The sequence below is a fragment of the Populus alba genome, chromosome 3 (genome assembly GCF_005239225.2).
Source record: "Populus alba chromosome 3, ASM523922v2, whole genome shotgun sequence".
Taxonomy (NCBI): domain Eukaryota; kingdom Viridiplantae; phylum Streptophyta; class Magnoliopsida; order Malpighiales; family Salicaceae; genus Populus; species Populus alba.
Window position 1 is genome coordinate 3,839,752 of NC_133286.1, and position 23,710 is coordinate 3,863,461.

General features: G+C 39.5%; 1 protein-coding gene across 1 annotated transcript; it reads right to left on the reverse strand.

Annotated features, from left to right (window-relative positions):
* Window positions 1-17,535: 17,535 nt before the first annotated feature.
* Window positions 17,536-23,629, reverse strand: LOC118033847 (cuscuta receptor 1). Its single transcript, XM_035038977.2, has 7 exons — window positions 23,186-23,629; window positions 22,914-23,087; window positions 22,663-22,809; window positions 21,495-21,641; window positions 20,383-20,541; window positions 20,039-20,188; window positions 17,536-19,946 (listed from the first exon to the last, which is right to left on the reverse strand). The coding sequence occupies exons 1-7, from the start codon at window positions 23,613-23,615 to the stop codon at window positions 17,737-17,739; spliced, it is 3,417 nt and encodes a 1,138-aa protein (XP_034894868.2). The 5' UTR covers window positions 23,616-23,629; the 3' UTR covers window positions 17,536-17,736.
* Between the last annotated feature and the right edge of the window lie 81 nt (window positions 23,630-23,710).

The following is a 23,710-nucleotide window of genomic DNA, read 5'->3' on the forward strand; positions in this document are numbered from 1 at the left end:
ATTAATATACTAACTGGGCTGGGCCGGTCAACTAAATGGGCCGGCCCCAGCTTGAAAGCCGTTGGGCCGAACTCGGCCCGAAAGGGATTGGGCCGAGTTCGGCCCAAAAAAAACTACATGGGTCTGGGCCGACACCGGCCCAGACCGCCGGGTTGGGCCAGAATCCTTCTGGCCCGCCCCACATATTTCTGGGCCAGAACCATCTGGCCCAGAGAAGTAAAAAATTACAGCACGGGGGGAATTATTTTCCCCCCGCGCGCCTCCTGCATGCAGAACGATTCTGCATGCAGGAGGCCAACCGAACTCAGCTTCGGAAGAAAAAAATGCACGGGGAAAAGGATAGTGTACCTGGCGCAGCGGAGACGGCGGCTTGCTGGCGGAGCTGCAGTGTCGTGGCTTCACGGACGGCGGCTCCAGGGCGGCGCTGCGGCTGTTTTCCAACGGTTCGTCGTCGTTCAACCGGCTCGTTCCTTCTGTTTCAGCTTCTTGAGTTCCCTCTCAGTTTCAACTATCGCAAGCTTCTCAACTTTTGGGTTTTCGGTGACTGTTTCTTGAGTTCGTTGGTTTCTCTCTCTTTCGGTTCTTCTCTTTCTTTTTCGGGTCCTCTCCTCCTCTCTTTTTTTCTTCGGTTTTCTCTTCTATTTATAGGGGCAGAACCGGTGTGGGGGACCATTGTTAGTGCGCCCTGGAGCGGGTTTCGCGGGTGGCTGGTCGGCCACCACCCGCGACAGCAAGGTGCCGTTTCTTTACTTTCGGCCGGTGGTCGGCCAATGCTTTCGGTCGGCGGTCCCACGGTGTGGGGGCTTCGGGTTGTTCGGTGGAGATGCAAGGGAGAGAGAGGCGGGAAGTTTATTTCAAAAACCAAGCTTTTCCTTCTGTTGCAGGTGCGGGGGAAAGGAAGAAGAAAGGGGAACAGTGCCGTTCAAAACGGCGCCGTTCGGTCCCTTTTTTTTTTTTTTTTTTTTTTTTTTTTTTTTATGCATGAAACGGCGTCGTTTTGGATAAAACGCGCCGTTTCATTTAAAAATAAAGGCGCCAGAACATGTTTCGAATCAGTCCTTAATCATCTTTGTTTAATTCAATTTCGTCCCTGCTAATTTCGTTCGTCCCCATAGTTGGCCGCGTTTTTTCACTTTGGTCCTTGGCCTCTGATTTATGCAATTAAGCCCTTAATTGATCAATAAACTTCCAATTTCTTCAATTAAGCCCCTGAAACAATTCCAAACAGCCCCCCCCTATCTTTGCGCCTTCTCCAAATTGGTCCCTGGTTTCGGATTTTCACAATTAAGTCCCTAATTGGCCCTTAAACTTCAATATTTATGCAATTAAGCCCCTGATTTGACTTAATAAAATCCTAAAAATTATAATTTAGCCCCAGAACTTTAATTTCTTCAATTTACAGCCCAAATTGACTTAAAAAATCAATTTTCTTGCAATCAAATCCCCTATACATCCAATAAAAAATCAATTAAACCCATCCAAATTTGGGCTTCTCTCCTCAAAAAATTCAAAATTTTCTTCTCAATAGGGTTCTCATCCTTCAAGAATATTTTGTCAAAAATCCAATCTTTGTATCTTTATACTCCTTGACCAATTTTCTGACCATTTTCCGAGCGCTTCTGCCTCTTGTCATTTTTTAACCTTCTTTGCCTCTTGTCAAGAATATTTTGTCAAAAATCCAATTTTTTTTGCGGGGACCCAAAAATGGGTTACAACACCCCTCCCATGAAATTCGGTGGCCTAAGTAGTCAACCATTAAAACCCCAAATTGGCACTTGGATGCTTTGACAAACAACTGATGAGTGGACAGAAGTTGGAGGACCACTTTAAGATGCTGTAAATGCTCGTCCCAAGACCTGTTGTACACCAGAATATCATAAAAAAAAACCAAGACAAACCTTCGTAAATGAGGTCGGAAAATGTCATTCATTAAGTTCTGGAATGTTGCGGGAGCGTTAGTCAAACCGAAGGGCATCACAAGGAACTCATAATGACCGTCATGAGTGCGGAAGGCAGTTTTTGAGATGTCGTCGTCACAAACTCTTATTTGATGATAGCCAGACCTCAAATCCAACTTCGAAAAATATTTTGCACCTTGCAATTCATCCAATAACTCGTCAATAACTGGAATTGGAAACTTATCTTTAATTGTGATGTCGTTGAGAGCACGATAATCCACGCAAAACCGCCACGAGCCATCAGATTTTTTTATCAACAGAACAGGTGACAAAAATGGGCTCCGGCTAGGAAGGATGATGCCTGATTCAAGGAATTCACTCACCAATTTTTCTATCTCATTTTTCTGATAATAGGGGTACCGATAGGGCCGCGTGCTGACTGGTGGCTGATTTGGAAGCAAAGAAATATGGTGATCATGAGTTCGTACTGGCGGCAACCCGGATGGCTCTTTGAACAAATGATCGAAGTCTGTTAACAACCGTTGCAGGTCAGCTGGAGTGTGCGTGGTTGGTTCCAGCTGGGCTGTGGTTGACATCATGTGAAGAAAAAATCTAGGGCCTGAGTGGTACAGCAGCTCCTTCTCTGTCATGGGGGCCAGCTCGGATCGGTGTAATCCTAGAATGGTATGTGACTTTCCTGCATGATTGAAGGACATGGTTAGTTGTTTGTAATCTGTCTCAATCGGCCCCAATGTTTCCAGCCATTGCACTCCCAAAACGGCTTGACATGCAGCAACGGGCAACACATAAAAATCAGCTCGAATCGGCAACCCCTGTATTTTGAGTAGAAGCCCCATACACCGACCTGTACACTCGATGATTTCCTTGTTTCCAACAGTTACTCGAAACACCTTGTCACGGATTACTGGTAACCCAAGTTTGGTTACAACTGCTTGATCGATGAAGTTATGCGTACTTCCTCCATCAATTAGGACCGTGACATCTTTGTTTCCTACCTTTCCAATCACTCGAAAGGTTTGAGGGTGATTTGTTCCTGCCAAAGCATGGAAAGAAATTTCTGGAATGGCCTCCTCTCCATTATTCTCAATTTCCATGTCTACGTCAGCTGGACCATCTTTAAAAAGTATGTCTTTCATCATGAACAATTGTGGCCTGATGCACCGGTGTCCAGGAGCGAATTTGTCATCACAATAGAAACACAAACCCTTCTCTCGTCTTTCCTTGGCTTCCTGACTAGTGATGCGCCGAATAGGGCCTTAAAACTTGTTTCCGGTTGGTTGGGTTGCAGGTTGTGTTGGTGGTGGCCCTAGAAGACCCAATATTGTCATTGGTTGTGACCTGTGATTGTAGTTGGGCATTGCTGAACGAAAATTGGAGCTTGGCTTCCGCTGCAATAGATTTCTTTCCTCATTGAGATGGGCTACACTGATAGTTTCTGAGAGAGTCTTTGGTTGTTTGACCCGTACATCTATCCGAATATCATCTTTTAAACCTGCAATAAAAGAACCAATTAAAAAATTCTCAGGCAGGCCGTCCACCTTATGTGAAAGTCGCTCGAAGACTTCTTGGTAGGCTATAACGCTGGTAGTTTGCTTGAGTCTAGACAAAGCTTCTGACGGATCATCGTAGTCTATGGGTCCAAAGCGTTTAAGAATGACTTTGGTGAATTCCGCCCAATTCATCGGACCTCGATCCCTTGTGAACCAGTGGTACCATTGTAAGGCCAGCTTTTCAAGATGGAATGACACCAATTGCACTTGCTGCGTGAGTTCGATTCCTTTGAACTCGAAGTATTGCTCCGCCTTAAAAATCCACCCGGTAGGATCTTCATCACCACGATATATCGGAAAATTCAATTTGAGTTGAGTCTGATGTTGAATTCTGTCAGTTGGCTAATTCTGAATTCTATCAAAAGCATTCTGATATCTTTCGAAACCTGGTCGTGGGATGGTGGTAAGACTACTGCCGGACGTCTCTCCTCTTTCAAAGAGATTGCCTTCCTTGTCTCTGGAAGTGTCTTGGCGGCTAAGACGAAAGGCTTGTAGTTCAGCCATGACACCCTGTAATGTCGATGTAACCTGAGAAAAAATTTTTGTTTATTTCATTTCAAAGTCGTGTTTCATCGCATTGACGTCCTGTTTTGTCTCGTCAAAGCTGGACTCGTGACGGGCTAAGATGTCGGTGACATCAGTTCTGAATTCTGCATTTGATTTCGAACGTGTATCCATGAATCGAAAATGCTCTGATACCACTAATAGAAGTAAATTTGGTAAAGACAAAAGAAGAAGAATAAATAGAGTGGAAAGAATGTAATTGCTTGATTGATAATTTTATTCCCTTTCCTTGTTGCCTAAATAGGCCAGCAAAATTACAACTGACTAAGCACGAAAATAGCAATAAAACAGGAAATCCTAACAGATTGGCTCCTAACAGAATAGCTACTAAAGATATGGAGCACCCACTAACAACTTTTATTTAGTTGACCGATTCTAGTGCAACAGACACCTTACTCAACAATTACTGAAATAATCCTCCTGACTTAGTCCAACTCCACATGTAGCTCCAGGTCCTGACTTGGTCCAACTCCACATGTAGCTCCAGGTGTGATTCATATCATACCGCCACCAATCAAGTATTTGACTAATGCGAGGTTCGATAATTACAATATTCTCTAGACATGATTATACACGCATTTATGCATGTACAAATGTGTGTGTAGTGTGCCTACACTTCCTCACTGTTCATTCTGTATGCAAGGCTGATTGGGAGTTCGCATCTTCTTGTTAATTCTCTTTACAAGTGTTTTATTTAGAGTGACCAAGTTCACGTATAGGGGAAGTGTGCAAAAAGCAAACAGCGAATCAATACACAACTAATTAAATTAAAATAGAGGAAACAAAAGTATATCCTCATAGAAGATGAAATGATAGAGCATATATCCATTTCCCCCCTTCTCTGTAACATGGATTGCTCTGCGAGCTAGTGTTTTGTTATTGATATCTGATTTCAGTCTGATTAGCTGCCTAAAATATAACTAGAGATTCTTTCGATGGAGATTAGGTCTCAAAAGGTAATAATGTAGCCAAGCATTGAATTTCTAACCATCTTACCTTTCGTTTTTCTTTTCGCATTGTTATCAAACTCTTTTACATTTTATTGCTGCATATTGCTATGTATTTTGCCTTACTGGAATAATCTCATGATCACCTCCATGATGCTAATTCTGTAATCCATGTGAAGTGTTTCATCCTTAACTTGTTAAGGAACATGGACTGTGATGCATGGCTATTTTATATTTTTTGATTGAGATGGTAGATTTTAAAGATTTTCCTGCTTAGGAGGTAAGACGTCACTTTCTTGCTTTTCTTTTGAGAGAAAGTATTTGATCCTTTTTTCATATATAAAAATGTTGTCGAGCATTGAATTTCTAAACATCTTACCTTTTGTTTTGTTTGTCGCATTGTTATCAAACTCTTTTACATTTTATTGCAGCATATTGCTATATGTATGACATGCTTTAATTAAAATGTTGAGCAATCGATGAATGTTAGGCAATAAAATTTCTGCCTCCTCCTTTTCTTTCCCCCACCTCGAAAATTGTCATATTAATTTTATTTTCAGCTACCTCTTCTTCCCCTATTATAGAATGTATATCATGTATATCTATACATAGAAAATTAATGTAGGATTAATCCAATGTTGTAATCCCTACGGTTACTATCGTATTCTGCCCTACATATATAAATAGGAAATGTTGGCTAAGGCCAACCTAAGTCATTCAGTCATTCTCAACTTGGTATCAGAGCCCTAAATAAACTAAAACACTTCCTCTCCTCTCTGCAATGGATCCTTCTCAGTCGGCAGCCATCTCCTCCTCTACAGCAGCACCGGTTGTGCCATCCTGCACTCCTGCCGCAGGACAACTTTCTTCTTCAGCCTCAGTTCTGCAGTGGCGACAACATACAGATGTTGGCCATGCTCTTCTCAATTCGGACAATGCGCCTCTCCTGCCGTCTTCTTCTGTTGAAGCCACAGTAGCCTCTACCGTGGCAATTTTGTCCCTCTCCCACACTCATCAGGTCATCTCTCTGAAATTAACAAACACCAATTATTTGTATTGGCCAATGCAGATGAAACCATATCTCTTAGGCCAAGGAGTTTTCGGCTTTGTTGATGGTTCAAACTCCTGCCCCTCTCCACATATTCTTGCTGCCGATGGTGCCTCTCTTCAGGTATCTCAATCCTTTCTTCGTTGGAAACAACAAGATCAACTCATTCTAAGTGCCTTGCTCTCTTCGCTATCCATGGAAGTTCTTCATCTTGTTGTTGATTGTCCAACCTCATGTTCTGTCTGGCTCACACTTGAGCAAGCTCTAGCTTCTACATCCAATTCCCGTATTATGCAACTACATGGCTCTCTTCAAGACCTTCGACAAGGTGATGATTCGGTAACTCAATTTCTGCAAAAAGCTAAGACTATATTTGATGAGCTAGCAGCCGTTGGCTGGCCTATTTCGCTAACCGATTTTAATCTATATGTGTTTCGTGGCCTTCGCGGAGAATTTAAGGACTTAGTAACTAGTCTTGTTACAAGGGCAAATCCTCTACCATATGCAGATTTGCTTAGTCATCTTCTAACTCATGAATTTATTCATAAATCCTCTCATTTGTCTATGGGATTTGTTGCCATTCAAGCACCATTGCTGCCCACGCCAAACATTCCACCTTCAGCACTCCTTTCTCACCATCAGCCTTCTGCTTAATTTGGATGAAATAGGGGGAGTTCTTATGGCAGCTGGCGTCCTCAACAAAACTCTCACAGAGGGTTTCGAAATACTGGCTCCAAGCCTGATTTTCTTAACTTCCAAAACACTCCCAGCAACGAAAATAGACACAGCAGCTGGCAAGGAATTTGGCAGCGCCACAGAGGATCCAATTCCCGCTGCCAGTTATGTCAGGCCTTCGGACACACTGCTCCTCAGTGTTCCCAACTTCAGCAACATAGCTATGGACAACAACATAGTGCCAATCTGGCATTCCATAACTCTGCAAGTACTGCTGACTGGTTTCCAGACATCGGTGCAAATCAACACGTCACACCAGACCTTGCAACCTTGACTGCTTCAGAACCATACAATGGTAATGATAATTTGCATGTTGGTGATGGTAAAGGACTTTCCATATCTCATATTGGCCATACAAAAATATATAACCCACATCGTTCGTTCACTTTATCTAATGTCCTACATGTTCCTGCAATCACGAAACCTCTGCTTTCTGTTCAGAAATTTTGTCTCGATAATAATGTTTATTTTGAATTTCACCCTTTTCTATTTTATGTCAAGGATCTCAACACCAATGAAGTACTTCTCTCAGGTTAGAGTAAAGATGGTCTCTATACTTTGTGCAAGTTCAGGTCTTCCGTCCTGTCAAATCCTCAAGCCTATTGGTCTCCCTGCATCTCTGCCTCTGCTGATTTGTGGCATCGTCGCCTAGGTCATCCTAGCTCCCACATTTTTTAATTTTTAGTCTCGAAAAATAAGATCATTTGTAACAACAAACGTCTTAATTTTCAATGTCAAAGTTGTACCTTAGGAAAATCATCGCGTTTGTCTTTAAGACCTACTAGTCACAAAACTTCTGCTCCGCTTGAATTAATTTTTAGTGATGTGTGGGGTCCTGCTCCCCTTTTTTCTTCGGATGGTTATTGTTATTTTGTTATATTTGTTGATGCGCACACCAAATATATATGGTATTATCCACTTGTTGCAAAATCTGATGTTTATTTGTCTTTCATCAATTTCAAACTCTTGTCGAACGTCAGTTTTCTTTAAAAATAAAATCTGTTCAAAGTGATTGGGGCGATGAGTATCGCAAACTCTCCACTTTCTTTCAGACTATTGGTATTCATCACCGTCTGATATGTCCTCATACTCATGAGCAAAATGGAACGGTAGAAAGACGTCATAGGCATATTGTGGAAACCGACCTTACTCTTCTAGGTCAATGTGAAGCTCCTTTTCGTTTTTGGAATTATGCATTGGATACTTCGGTTTATCTCATTAATCGTATGCCTACTCTTGTTCTTGATAATCGATCCCTTTTTGATTGTTTGTTTCAACGATCTCCTGATTATCATTTTTTACGTATTTTTGGATGTCTATGTTTTCCTTTTTTGCATCCCTATAATAATCACAAATTGGATTTTCGGTCTTCTCCTTATTTTTTGGCTACAGTCCTTCTCACCTTGGTTAGAGATGTTTTGACATTGAACCTCATCGCATGTATATCTCCTGTCATGTCTGTTTTCATGAACATGTTTTTCTGTTTGATAAATCTAAACAGATTGCACAGGTTTCCACTCAAATCCATACACCATCTCCTATTACCATCCTCCCAAATCTAACCCACTCCCCACTGTTTACCACCCAAAACACATCCCAACCCGCCTCTGCCTCTGCCCTACCCTCACTGCCGACTCAAACACCACAACCTCCATCTTTCCCTTACCGCTCACCACATGCATCTTTATCTAACCATACTGTTGCAGGTACAGGTTGCAGCTCAGTGTTTCGTGCTCTCCAACACGAAGTCCTTACAAATAGTGGGAGATCCTCTAGTTCCTCTTCTGCTTCTCTTTATTCTGCCAGTAACTCGGTTTTTGCACTCTCTGCCTCTGCTGCAACCTCTCCACTTGCAGCAGCCTCTTCCCCGGATTCTTGGATTCCTCTCCTGGTCTGAATCTGGTGGTGGATCTCTCAGCCTATCCACTGCATCAAGACACCTCTGTCATGCTTCCTTCTCCTACATCACAACCAGTGCTCAGCCGACACCCTATGATCCTCCGATCAGGCAGCCCAAAACCGCAAATATGGTGTCCTCTGCTACATCTAATACAGCTACCACCCGAGTATTGCTCTCTCCTTCCTCTGAACCTATTTCCTTTTCTAATGCAGATAAATATGTGGCTTGGCATGATGCTATGTGTGATGAGATCAAGGCCTTACGATCCAATCACAATTGGTCTCTAGTGCCCTTTCATCCATCGATGAATGTTGTGGGCAGTCGATGGGTATATCGCATTAAACGTCATGTTAATGGCAGCATCGAACGTTATAAAGCCCGTCTAGTTGCTAGAGGCTTTACTCAACAGGAAGGCATTGATTATTTTGAAACTTTCAGCCCAGTTATTAAGCAGGCCACCGTCAGATTAGTCTTTTCCATTGCAGTTTCCTATAATTGGAAGATTCATCAACTTGATATTCATAATGCTTTTCTCAATGATGTTCTTACTGAAGAGGTCTACATGAAACAACCTCCAGGTTTTGTTGATCCTAATGTTCCATCTCATGTGTGCAGGTTGCACAAGTTACTATATGGTTTAAAACAGGCACCAAGGGCATGGTACACTCGTCTGAGTGATTTTTTACTCTCTATTGGTTTCCTTGCCTCCAAGGTTGACACCTCCCTGTTTATCTTATCTGATGGCACTAATATCTTTTATCTTTTCATCTATGTTGATGATATTCTGCTTACAGGCAGCAACTCTGCCATGCTCCATCATCTAGTCCAGTTACTAAGCTCTGAATTCAAGCTTCGTGACTTAGGTGATGTTTACTACTTTCTAGGTATTGAAGTTCAGTCTACAGGTATGGGTCTGATGTTGTGCCAACAAAAATATATTCTTGACATCCTCACTCGGGCTGGTATGACTTCCTGCAAACCTGTTGACACTCCAGTTTCTTCCTCTAAGCTTGCTCTACAGCCGGATCATCCATTTTCTGATCCCACACGGGCTCGTCAAATTATGGTTGCTCTTCAGTATCTTACATTCACTCGCCCAGATATCTGTTTTGCTGTTAACAGAGTCTGTCAGTACATGCATGCTCCTACAGATTCCCATTGGGCTGCTGTTAAACGCATACTCCGTTATCTCAAAGGAACGGCATCTTATGGTTTTCATATCACTCAAGGTACCTCTTTTGCTCTTCATGGTTTTACAGATGCCGATTGGGCTGGGAGTATTGATGATCGCAAGTCTATAGGTGGCTATCTTGTTTTCTTTGGTCAAACACCGATTTCATCGAAATCCGGCAAGCAACGTACAGTTGCTCGCTCCTCCACTGAAGCTGAGTATAAAGCCTTAGCAGATGGTACTGCTGAGGTCATCTGGCTTCAATATTTGTTAACAGATCTTCAGGTTCCCTCCATCTCGGCTCCTACTATTTGGTGTGATAATCTTGGTGCTACTTATCTCTCGACAAATCCTATCTTTCATGCTCGTACTAAGCATGTTGAGGTAGACTATCATTTTGTCCGTGACCGGGTAGCAAAGAAGGAAATTCAGATTCGGTTTATCCCCTCTCGGGATCAACTTGCTGATGTCTTCACCAAACCACTTTCTGCTGCATCCTTTACTGCTTTCAGGTTCAAGCTTCGGGTCGATCCTCCACCCTCAGCTTGAGGGGGCATATTATAGAATGTATATCATGTATATCTATACATAGGAAATTAATGTAGGATTAATCCAATGTTGTAATCCCTACGGTTACTACCGTATTCTGCCCTACATATATAAATAGGAAAGGTTGGCTAAGGCCAACCTAAGTCATTAGTCATTCTCAACTTCCCCCAACCCTGAAAATTGTCAGTTTGAATGATTACATAACGTTTAGATGGAGTTCCTAGTACTCCTAGTCTAAAAAGGACTTGTATTCCTCTGGAGGAAAATACTAATAGTCCTATCTAGAATTGGAAAAACCTAATGAAGCTCGCTATACTTTGGGATAATAAAATACTAAATGGAAAATAAAACTGAGAAATGCAATATTCCATAATTTTCAGCAAGTGTGAAAATTATAGAAATACCCTTGTATATGGAAAACACACAAAAATACATGAATTCTAATCTTTTGTTGCCCGCATTGAAATTTTTGTAGCATCCCTAGATTCTACAACACAGACTGTACATGCAAAAGGCGCTGATTGGCAAGAGGAGATCGATCGGAAGGTAATTTCTGTGATTTACTGTTCATTAGATGGAGTTCATGTATGCCATGGTCTTGCAAGATTTCAATGGAAAAAGGGTCTCCTGGGATTGGTCCAAGGAACTTTATTCAGCTATGGATGGGATTAGTTAGGAAGCATTGTAAGTTCCATGATTGCAGCAACTAAGAAATGATTAATCATTATGATTAATCATTGATAAGATGAATGAAGGTAAAATTATTCAGATTTCTAGGTCAAGAGGATTGCTTTCTTGGTTCTGGCACGACAGTTTTTTATTGCAAACCTCTCCCTTTCGATTTCTCCCCCTATATTTGTTGTGTGGTGAATTATTATTTATTTCCAACGAGTCCTATTGTCCGTACTTCTTACTGCACTAGACAGACTTGAAAATAAGAGTGCACTATTTCTGAATGACTTACATTTTATCTTTGGTTAAGTGAAGAGTTACTTCCACGATTGCAATCAACTTGTTCTGAAACATGTGACAATGGAAGAAAAAGAAAATAAGTGGGACTTATTCCATTGAATCATGACCATATCCAGTATTGTTGAATTTTATAGAAAATGAGGTTGAAATTCAGAATGTCTCAAGTCATAACTACATATTTGATAAGGACATTTTTTTTGTGCTTAGGAGAGTATTAAAACAGGAATAAGAATGGTTGTTGATAATGATACATAGGGTCATGCTTAGGATCTAAGGCTAAGAAGCGTTGCTAAAGTTGTGACATCCATTTACTTGAGCTATGACAGCAGAAAACAATGATGAGTAGTTTGCAGGGAGACAAAGTAACTGAACTTAACCAACCCCCGAATCTTGTCTAAAGGTGTACTTACACAGCCCTTTGCATCCTTACATTCCATCAATATCGACATCCTCTTGAGTTTCCAGCATTAATTCCACTCTGCTATTTTTATCTCAACTAATTTATGCTGTCCTCTGCCCTTTTTTTGTTATTTTATTTTTAACAATTCCCTTAACCTTGTTTGTGTTACTTTCTTTCTGACTGGCACCTGAAGAATCAAGCATATGACCGATAATGTTTTGCTGGTTATTTGTTCTTCCAAGATCAAAGTCATGAAGGAGACTTATTTCCCTGAAATAAATGAAATGTACCAGAGAATTGATGCCAAGTTACAGCAGGTAAATTGTCTCTGCAATTTCTTCCGGATTATCTGTCCACGCATGATTATTTGCAATTTCCCCATGTCGAGCTTTTGAATTAATTTGTTTTCCTCATCAGCATTGCCTATCACTGTATCATCTGCATTAATCACCTACTCCTCCCCCTAACCGCCCTCACAACCATGCATCAACATAGAAGAATCGGAATAGAAACATTTTTTTTCCCTAATGTTTTGCTACAAAGGATCAATGCAATTTTTAATTCTCGTGTATATTAACTTTGCTTTCCAGCACGACTTTCATCTGCAACAACCAAAGTCAGAACAGCTTGAAAAGCTGGAGGTATTCAAGGCCATGTTGGAGCGCTTGATAACATTCTTACAAGTATCTGAAAACAACATCACACCTAGTTTCAAGTAGAAATTGGGTTTCAATAAGAAGCATATTGTAAGTTTCTGAACCCAAGCAGATTCAGGAAGCCAATTCCTAATCTACAGCTAGGACAACTTCCCCAACCTCCAGTTCCTCAATTGCAGTCCCATGAAAATCAACTGAATACCCAGTTGCAATCAATGAATGTCCAAGGTTCTATACCAACAGTGCAGCAGAACAATATGTCAAGCTTGCAGCATGGTTCTCTTTCATCTTTATATGGGGTTTCTATGTCACAACTGTTGGTGGGAGAAACCACTGGTGGTGGCTTTAAAACACTTAGAGGGGATAAAACACAAAGTTTTATTTCAAGAACAAGAAGCTTACAACAACACAAAATTTTAATACACGTCGTCTCTCTCTATATCTAATGTTTCTCTCTAAACTCTCCACATATAATAACATAAGCTTAGCACCCTATTTATACACGAATTCAAAACAAGAATTTTCAACCTTCAAGTGTGAAGGCGGCTGGCGGCCGATGGTGTGGATGCGGCTGGCGGGTGGTGGCTGGCGGCTGGTCGGTGACAGCTGGTGGCTGGCTGAGCGGTGGTTGCCTTCCTTGACCTTCTAGATTGAGTTTAAGTTCAACAAATCTCCCCTTTAAACTCAATCGATGGATGTCATGCCAAGCATGAATTTTAGTCTCATAAATACTTCTCCCTTCAATGGCTTTTCTCTGTTTATAGCCTTTAGCCACTAATCTTGCTTTGTATCTTTGCACTTCTCCTTTTGCATTCTTCTTTGTCTTGTAGACCCATTTGACATCTATTGCTTTCTTGTTTTCTGGTAGATTAGTCAGCTTCCAGGTATCATTCTTCTCAATGGCATGTATTTCTTCATCCATTGCTTTAATCCATTTCTCTTCTGTGATAGCTTCATTGAAGCTTAGTGGGTCACTATCTACAAAGAAACAAAATAGAGTTGTATCTTCCATGACTTGAGTGGCATCATACAACTCTTCAAGATTTCTCATCCTTCTTGGTCCTTCTAATGAGGATGTTGATGGTGGTGTTGATCATGATGATTCTGGTGTGTTCCTCCTGTTGAATACAGGGAATCTGTGTACCGAACTTTGTGGTTCATTTGCTGGCACAATCGGTTCTTCTGCAAGTACTCTTGATACTTCTTCACCTTCAAGGATCAAATCAGTGTTGATCCATTTGACTGCTTCTTGATCATCATTCCATTCCCAAGATTTATCTTCTTCAAAGATAACATATCTACTCATAATTACCTTCTTTGTGATGAGATTATACAGCTTGTATCCCATCCTTCTTTCATCATATCCGACAAAGATGCATTTCTCGCTTTTATCATTAAGCTTTGTCCTTCTTGCATCTAGGATCTTCACATATGCCACACAACCAAAGACTCGTAGATGAGTAACACTTGGTTTGTGACCACTCCATGCTTCTTCCGGAGTGACACCTTGCAAACTTCTGGTTAGGCAGCGATTCAGTAGATACACTGCACATGATACAGCTTCAGCCCAGTATTGCTTGGGCAACTTCTTTGCTTTGAGTAAACTTCTTGCCATGTCAAGAATCATTTGATTCTTCCTTTCTGCTACACCATCCAGTTGTGGTGTATAAGCTGGTGTTGTTTGATGTCTGATGCCTTGTTGTGTACAAAAGGCTTCAAAGTCATTTGCTGTATATTCTCCACCTTGATCAGATCTTACGGTTCTGATCGTGTAGCCACTTTGCTTCTCCACAATTGCTTTAAAATCTTTAAAACAATTGAACACTTCTGACTTCCTCTTCAAAAAGTATATCCACGTCTTTCTGCTAAAATCATCAATAAAAGTGAGGAAGTACCTATTTTGTCCAGTTGACATAGGCTTTATTGGGTCACACACATCTGTGTGCACTAACTCCAATGGCCTCTTTGCTTTCCAGTTGACTTCTTTAGCAAAACTAGATCTATGATGTTTGCGGAGGACACAACTCTCACAGACTTCATCTGGATGATGAATGTGAGGCATACCTTTGACCATCTTCTTGCTTGCTAGCATCTTCAGACTTGTGAAATTCAGATGTCCAAGCCTCAGGTGCCAAAGCCATTCTTCACTGTTGGTGATGGCACTCAAACACCTTGCTGCATCATATTGGATTTTCAAAGGAAACATCCTATTCTTGGACATTTTCACATAGGCAATTAATCTCCCATTGTAGTCTCTAATTGTCAGATGACAATTCTTCGTGAAAAGAGTATAACCTCTCTCCATAAGTTGACCTATGCTGATCAAGTTCTGCTTTATGGCTGGGACATAATAAACATCGACGATATAGCTGTGATCGCCGTTCTTCAACTTGATTGGGATGTTGCCTTTACCTATGAATGGAACCTTTGAGGTATCTCCAAAAGTAACTAGACCTTGAATGGTCTCATCTGGATCACCAAATAAATCTCGGTGGCCACACATGTGATTGCTGGCTCCAGAATCTAGATACCATATATTCTCCTATTTCTCGCCAAGTCCTTGTTGGACAACTAATGCAGCTGCTTCTCTGTCATCCTTTTCTACATAGTTGGCTTGCTCACGTATCTGTAACGGAGGTTTCCTTTGACATTCAATGCTATAGTGCCTAAATTGATTGCAACTATAACATTGGATATTCCTCTTGTCACGGTTATTGTAACTGCCTCCTCTTCCTCTAGGAGTGAATGCTTGTTCTCCTCGACCTCCTCTGGTGGTGTTTCTACCACCTCTTCCTCTAAAGCTTGTATTCCAATATCCTCTTCCTTGGAATCTCTGAAATCTTCCTCTGGATTGTTAACTTCTTGCTTGAGTGGTATATCCACTTGTTGAAGTCTCCCCTTGCTCATATCTGTCTTTGAGAGACAGCTTTACTTGTAAGGCATGCTCAATGGCCTTATCTCCATTTTGCTTTACAATCTTTTGCTCATGAGCTTGCAAAGAACTCATAAGTTCACCTTCTTTGGATTCTTCAATAGCGACAACAACAAAATCAAATTTTGGATCTAGGGATCTCAAAATTTTCTCAGTAATTCGAGAATCTCTAATGGCTTCTCCATTTCTTGTCATCTGGTTGACTATCACCATAATTCTTGTGTGATAGTCAGAGATAGATTCTAAGGGCTTCATCTACAATAATTCAAATTCACCTCGCAAAGATTGAAGACGAATCTTCTTGATTATGTCAGCACCTTTGTATTTTTGTTGGAGAGCCTCCCATATTTCTTTTGATGTTTCTGCGGAAGCAATGATCTCGAATGTGTCTTCATCAAGACCTTAATAGATGATGGTCTTTGCTTTGTTGTCTTTCTTTCTGTTGACTTTTAGGGCTTGCTTATGTGCCTCTTATAGAGCATCTTCTGCTTCCTTGGACTCTGGTTCATCATAACCATATTGCACAATATCTATACACTCTTTTGAGCCAAGGAATGCCTTCAATCTGATGCACCAACTATCATAGTTGTCTTTGGTCAGCTTCGGGATGAGTGTTTGTGTACTTTCTGTAGTCATTTGCTCTTTGAATGACTACATCATCTTCTAGGAGCCGAATTTGGCAAAACAGACATTGTAGATCGATCCGGAATGCTCCAAATAGTAGGGAACCGGTCTGTCTTTGTTGAAAATGGGTCAAAAATAGGTGAACTAGTCAAAAAACCGATTCTGTACGGCAGGCGGTTCGCTGGGGTCGAACCGGGAATATTCGGTCGGCTCGGCTGTGGCTGGAAAGAGGCTCTGCTCGACGCGGAGGATGGCTCGGCTAGACTCGGCTTAAACGGCTCGGCTCGGCTCAAATATGGCAGGCGTGGAAGGCACTCGTCTTCAACCTCTGGCGCGCGTGGGCTGCGCATGGTCAACAAGGCAGAATCTTCAGGAGGCGCGTGTGGCTTACCGCGGGCTCCGATCAGGCTGTTCGTTGCACCAGTAGTTCGTATTAATGAGCTATACACTGTGGAATGATCGAAACTTGTTTTTGACAACTTTGAAAATTCAGGTATATCCCAAAACACTTCTGTTTTCTGACGAACGAGGCTCTGATACCATTTGTTGGTGGGAGAAACCACTGGTGGTGGCTTTGAAACACTCAGAGGGGATAAAACACAAAGTTTTATTTCAAGAACAAGAAGCTTACAACAACACAAAATCTTAATACACGCCCTTTCTCTCTATATCTAGTGTTTCTCTCTAAACTCTCCACACATAATAACATAAGCTTAGCACCCTATTTATACAGGAATTGAAAACAAGAATTTTCAACCTTCAAGTGTGAAGGCGGCTGGCGGCCGATGGTGTGGATGCAGCTGGTGGCTAGCGGCTGGTCGGTGACAGTTGGTGGCTGGCTGAGCTGTGGTTGCCTTTCTTGACCTTCTAGATTGAGTTTAAATTCAACAACAACCAATTATGATGATGCAGGACTAGAGATTTTAAGAAAAGAAAAGGGGGGAAGAGAATGATATTGTAGCAAAAATTTCACAGGACTTGCTACAAATCCAAGCCAAAATATTTGAGCTTGTCATGTTGAATCATCTCTTCTAGAATTTTGTCCTTTTTCTTGCCTGGGGCATCAAACATCAAACATGACCTGAAATGTTGAGGAAATAGAAGGGAGGTGTTTTTCTAAACACAAGGCAGATTTTTATGAGGGCGACAGGCGGATTAAATTTTCTTAAAAGGGGCTTTGGTTTGATTCCTACATGCTGCGGGCAAATCTTCAGCGTTTCGACAGGCAGCCTCAATCTGCGACCAGTCCAAGCTTTGATTGAATAACTGAGGTGGATCTTCTTGCTCCAATTTCAATGCTTTGACTGAATAACTACGGTGGGGTTGCCCTTGAAACATTGGCAGATGTAAGTGTTGCTCACATGCATAGAATATTTTGTTTCTACTTAGTAGTGGTTTTGACAATTTATTTTCAGACAAGTCTTGAGAGTTGAAAGAGTAATCACAGCCGAGTTAATGACCAATCCAAATCAGTTCCCTTCCTAATGATTTAGGAATGACAAGTCCAGCTTATATATTTAGCCCAAATAACTATTCAAATAGAAAGGTTGAGCTTAGAGACAGTACACTACAAATGAAGAACCCAATAGCTAGACATACAGGACAAATAGTCAATGACCAATCCAAATCAGCTCCCTTCCTAATGGTTCAGGAAAGAGAAGTCCGACTTATATATTTGATGTAGAGACAATACACTACAAAATTAAGCACCCAATAGCTAGACATACAATCATCACAAACCAGGAACGACCGTCTCCCCAGTAGCAAATTCACCTTGTGAAGTTGGAGAACTTGCGAAAACTAGCCACCACAAAATAGTAGCAAGTATCTATGCAGTCTTCAATGAAGTACAACCACCTGCGTCGCCAATATGGATTGATGTAGAGAACAACTGCAATTGTTATCACCACAATAGTGTAACATACACCGAAACTGATGTAGAAAAACTCCATGTCTATGAAACCATCATCTCCTTGTTCATCATTAGGCATTGGCTGCGACGGCACTGCTTCCTCACTACAGTTGTTTCGCAATGGAGGTCCACACAAGAAAGGATTTCCTTCGTAACAACTTTCATCGAAGGTCCCAAACTGAAATTTTCTCTCGGGTGTCTTACCAGACAAGTTATTGTGCGCCACACTAAAAACTTCCAGTGTGGTAATTTCAGCAAGTTGTGGAGGGATGACACCATTCAAGCTATTGTAAGAAAGATCCAAACTCTCAATCTGCTTTAAGCTTGAGAATGTTGTAGGGATAGATCCAGTGAGATTGTTGTGTGATAAGTTTAATGATAGTATCTCACTTAAGTTTCCAAATTCTGGTGGGATTGCTCCTACAAAGTTGTTATTGGAGAGATCAACACCAGACATGTAGCTGAGAATTTTCCCCAAGTAATCATAATACCTATTTTTAGTTTGAAATTCTATCACTTCTGTAGTGGTAGGTAAAAACTCCTTTCCCAAGTTGTGCACACTATCTACTAGTGGTGGACCTATAGTTTCATAATAAGCTCTTTCTATGGACCTTAATTCATAAGCAACTCCAAGATGCGAAAATATTTTCTGGGAACTTTTCTTGAAAGTAAGATTGCCCAAGCAGGATGGTAGTGGACCAGAGAGTTGGTTTTGTGAAACATCCAAAATGCTTAATTGTTCTAACAAGCATAATTGAACAGGGAGCTCACCATTAAAGTGATTAGCCCTCAGAAGAAGAACACTCAATGATGAAAGATTGCCAATCCAATTTGGAATGGAGCCAGTGAAGCTGTTGTCTAGAAGATCCATCGTAACCAAGAAAGAGCTGTTATAAGAACCATATGTTAATGGACCGCTCAATCTATTTTTGGATAGATGCACATGGATTAGAGATGGTGGACTGAAACAAGATGGTATATATCCAGACAAGTTGTTCTTAGAAAGGTCCAAATATTCAAGCTGGTTAAGCTTGCAAAAGTCTCTTGGGATCGGACCCTTAAAATGGTTTTTGGACAAATCAATTGCTCCAAGGATGGTAGAATTGACGACCAACCTTGGAAGCATGCCTGAAAAATGATTGTCACTCAAATCCAATACAATCCACATTTTCCTCTCATATAATGGATAATCTGATATCTGACCCCAAAAGTTGTTACTGTGTAGGTAGAGAAATCCTAAGGTAGAAGAATTGAACGCTAAGGTTGGTATTTTCCCACCCAAATTGTTGTTTGACAGCTCGAGAAAATATATTGTTGCTAGTTGTTCTAGTTTTACTATGGACAATTGATTGTTGGATAAATCTAACATTCCCAAAGAGCTAATATTTCCTAAACAAGAAGGAATACAACCTGTGAATCCATTCTTAGACATCCTTAAGCTCCACAGATTTGGAAAGATCAAACAAATATCCTTTGGAATTTGACCGCTCATGTTGTTGTTAGATATATCTAATTCGGTCATTTTTGGATATGGGTGGTCTTGCAACTGCAAAGTACCAACAAAGGAGTTCTCTCTCAGATATAGTTGCTTTAATCGTGTATTGTTCTTAAGCAACCACGATGGAAACATTCCGGTGATGTTGTTGTGGGAGAGATCAAGGACTCTTAAGTCGTATTGGTAATAGAGGAAGTCAGGAATTTCTACATTGAGTGCTTCTGTTGTTTTTGACAAGCTAAAAAAGACTAGTTGGAACTTTGGAATCAAATTATGAAAGGCAACATGTTCTGTTACAAGTCTATTGTTCTCACTGGAGAAGAACTTGAGGCTTGAGTGGTTCATAAAAGGCTTCATTGAAGTGGGAACTTCAAAGAGGTTATTTGATAGCGAGAGGAATTCAAGGGATATGAGGTTGGTAAGGGGACTAGAGGCAATATTTCCAATAAACTGGTTTTCAGAAACATCTAATAATTGTAGAGAAGACAAGTTCCCCAAACAATCTGGGAGTGCACCTCCAAAATTATTTATAGCGAGATCTAACTGCTTCAGATTCTTCAATTCACACCAACCTATACAATTTATGTCAAAACAGTCAAAACAATGTTGAAAGAATCTTTTATTGATGATGTAATTATAGGCCGATGGAGAGTAGTTAATTTACCTTGAGCGGGTAGGGTGCCATGGAGGTCACATTTAGCAACAGACAAAACTTTAAGAGCAGGCAATGCTCCAATGTTCTGGAGAAATTTTATTGAGAGAGAAGTATTATCTAGATGCAATTCTTCAAGGGTGCTAGAATTGAAGAAAGTCCCTGTGAAAAAGAAAGAAAGAAGAAGAGATAAGAAAGTACAGAATAGCCATTCCATTCAATATTATTAATTGAGACTTAAATTAGTATCCTTGAGAGAACTGATATTGAATAGGGAGATGATTTTTGGATAGAAACAACAAATTGCCAGAAAAATCCAGAGATTTCAAAAGGTATTGTAAATAATAGAACTTTACCATTGACAGTTGTCGATCCTGTCAACTCATTATGTGATAGATTTAAAGACTTGAGAGAAGAAAATCCACGCAGATGTGAGAAAATGTTGTCGTTGAATGTATTATAGCTCAGGTCAAGGTTCTCGAGTTTCTCCAGATGTGATGATATGATCTCAAAACCTGCAAGATAGTTGTTTTTAAGAGTAAGTCACAATGAGTTGTTGTTCAATTGATATATGATTCTCAAATTATACATAAAAAGAATGATACATGAACGCATATTTAATTATAAAATAGGTTGTGTACACTTTAAAGATTAAGAAACAATTTTTAAATATCATTTTAATTTTGATGTTATTGGAAAAAAAAACAATTTATGGATATAAAGTCGTTAAAGATGGAAGCTAAGTTATGGATAGACTTACAAAACAAGATAAAGAAACTTATAATTAAGATCCCATCGGTAATTAAAACAAGAATTATAATCGACCCTAGCAACATAATTAAGCCTAATTTTGCAAAACTAATTAATTAGTTATGATAGTTTTAAAAACTACATGAATAATAATCCATGTAAGTTTAAATCTGTTCGTAACTTAGTTCCTCTATCTATTTAGTTAGTAAGATGCTTAGTTGTCACTAATTTAGTAATTATAATTTGTTCCTAACTGCCTCTGTTTTCTAGCAAGTACTTTCCCAATTTTATCCATAGCATTAAAGAATTATAAACTTTTTCACGTTTTATTTCTCAAAATCCAAATATTTAACCATCAACCACGACCATAAAGCAATGTATCCTCCACCGCAGAATAATATTTTGATTAAAAAAGGTCCAAAATAATATAAAACCATGATTAAAAAGAGAGGAAATAATAAATGGCCACAAACAAGAATTAAATATCAAATATGTGGGTTTTATGTTGTTCTCTTTATTGATAAAACAGTCGAGAGTTTTTCTAATAAAGAAATCGGCAGTCTCTCGTTGGCTGTCTAAGGATTTGTAATTGTATTAGAGAGTTTTTTTTTATAGTTTTTATTAAATGGATATAGAAGTCCTCATTTTTGTTGATAAAGAAACAATATAATTAAGAGAATGTCATGTGAAGCATTTAGGTAGAAACTGTGTATTATACCTGATCCTGTCAACTTATTGCGTGACAGATCCAAAGACTTGAGGGATGAAAATCCAGTAAGAGATGGAAAAATGCTATCGTTGTATTGATTCCATCTTAGATTAAGGTTCTCCAGCTTTTTCAACCTTGATGACAAGACTTTGACACCTGCATATTGGAAGGAAATAATTAAATGAGAAGGATAAAAGAAAAGAAGGTTTCGTTGCTAAATAATTAAAAGGTTACCATCGGAAGCTACATGATGGATCCAAAGACTTGAGAGTGGAAAGCCCAGCTATCATCGGTAATTAAAACAAGAATAATAATCGTTAAATATCATTCTAATAATAATCCATTTAAGTTGAAATCCGTTCGTAACTTAATTCCTCTATCCATTTAGTTAGTAAGATGCTTAGTTGTCACTAATTTAGTAATTATAATTTGTTCCTAACTGCCTCTGTTTTCTAGCAAGTAATTTCCCAATTTTATCCATGGCATTAAAGAATTATAAACTTTTTCACGTATTATTTTCTCAAAAGTCCAAATATTTCACCATTCAACACGACCAATTAACGCAATATATCCTCCACCGCAAAATAATATTTTGATTAAAAAAAGGTCCAAAATAATATAAAATCATGGTTAAAAAAGAGAAATAATAAATGGCTACAACCAAGAATTAAATATCAAATATGTGGGTTTTATGTTGTTCTCTTTATTGATAAAACACGAGTGATTTGTATTGGATAGTTTTTTTTTTAATTGATGTTAAGATCCAAGTTTCAATAATTACAATTTTCTTAATTATAATATTCTAGGAGAGAGCTTCTTATTATGTTATTCAAACCCATTCAAACTCAAATGCATTAAAAAAAATACTTAGAGTTGTGTTCGAGTAAGTATCTCAAGACAGAAAAAAACATATATAAAAATATATTTATTTAAAAGATAATTATAAAATATATATTTATAGGAGAGTTTTGAAGTGAACTTCTGATTGCTAATTTAATCTAAATATTACAACACTTTTGGCATAAAAGGGCCAAAATAAGAATAAAATATATGCCTCTTGGACCTAATTCCAAGTGCCTCTTTAAGTAGATATAAAGTCCTCATTTTTGTTGATAAAGAAACAATATAATTAAGAGAATGTCACGTGAAGCATTTAGGTAGAAACTGTGTATTATACCTGATCCTGTCAACTCATTAGCTGATAGATCCAAAGACTTGAGGGATGAAAATCCAGTTAGAGATGGAAAAATGCTATCGTTGTATTGATTATCACTTAGAGCAAGGTTCTCCAGCTTTTTCAACCTTGATGACAAGACTTTGAGACCTGCATGATGTTCCTCAAGAGCATATTGAAAGGAAATAATTAAACGCATAGAAAAAAATGATATGAGGAGGAGAAAAGAAAAGGTTTCAAAGCTAAATAAATACCTAAAAGGTTACCATAGAAGCTACGTGATCCAGCTGTCAACTCATTGAGCGATAGATCCAAAGACTTGAGAGTGGAAAGGTTACCATTGAAACATGACAAAATGCTTTTATCATTATTAAATCGGTTGAGACCTAGGTAAAGATTGCTCAGATTTGATGATAGGACTTCGAAGCCTGGAAGAGAATAATCAAAGCAAGATAATTGACATTAAACACCAACCAACCTTCATTTATTTTATGATTATAATTAAGTGCAGAAACATTGAACTAACCTTCATTCTCCATGCAACCAACCAATCCATTAGCTTCCAAATGAAGACTTTGCAATTCTTTGAAAGGCTGAAACAAAGATGCGTTGAGAACCCAATTGCCATAGAAGTTGTAATCTCTTTCTCCACTAAGAGAGAGTTGGATCACTCGTCTTGTAGTCGGATCACACTCGATCCTAGACCACTCACAACAATTACTACTGTCCACCCAATCTCTCAAGGAAAAGCCATAGCCATCTGGGTCGATCAATGCTTTGATCTCCAAGAGACCAACCCTCTCTTCCTCCACACACCCATAACAACGACCATGCCATTCGCCAACCAAAGCCAAAAACGCTAGCAACATCCAAGCCCCAATTCTTTTCATCATCATCTTAGATAATTCTATGAATTGTAGAATATTGTTGTTTGTTATGTGCCTTTGGGCAACCATAGAGGTCCTATTTATACTACTCTTTGGCCATTTAATTTCCTTGACTTTATCTGCATATCTTGTGCAGGTTACATGTTTGGAGATTTGAAAATTAT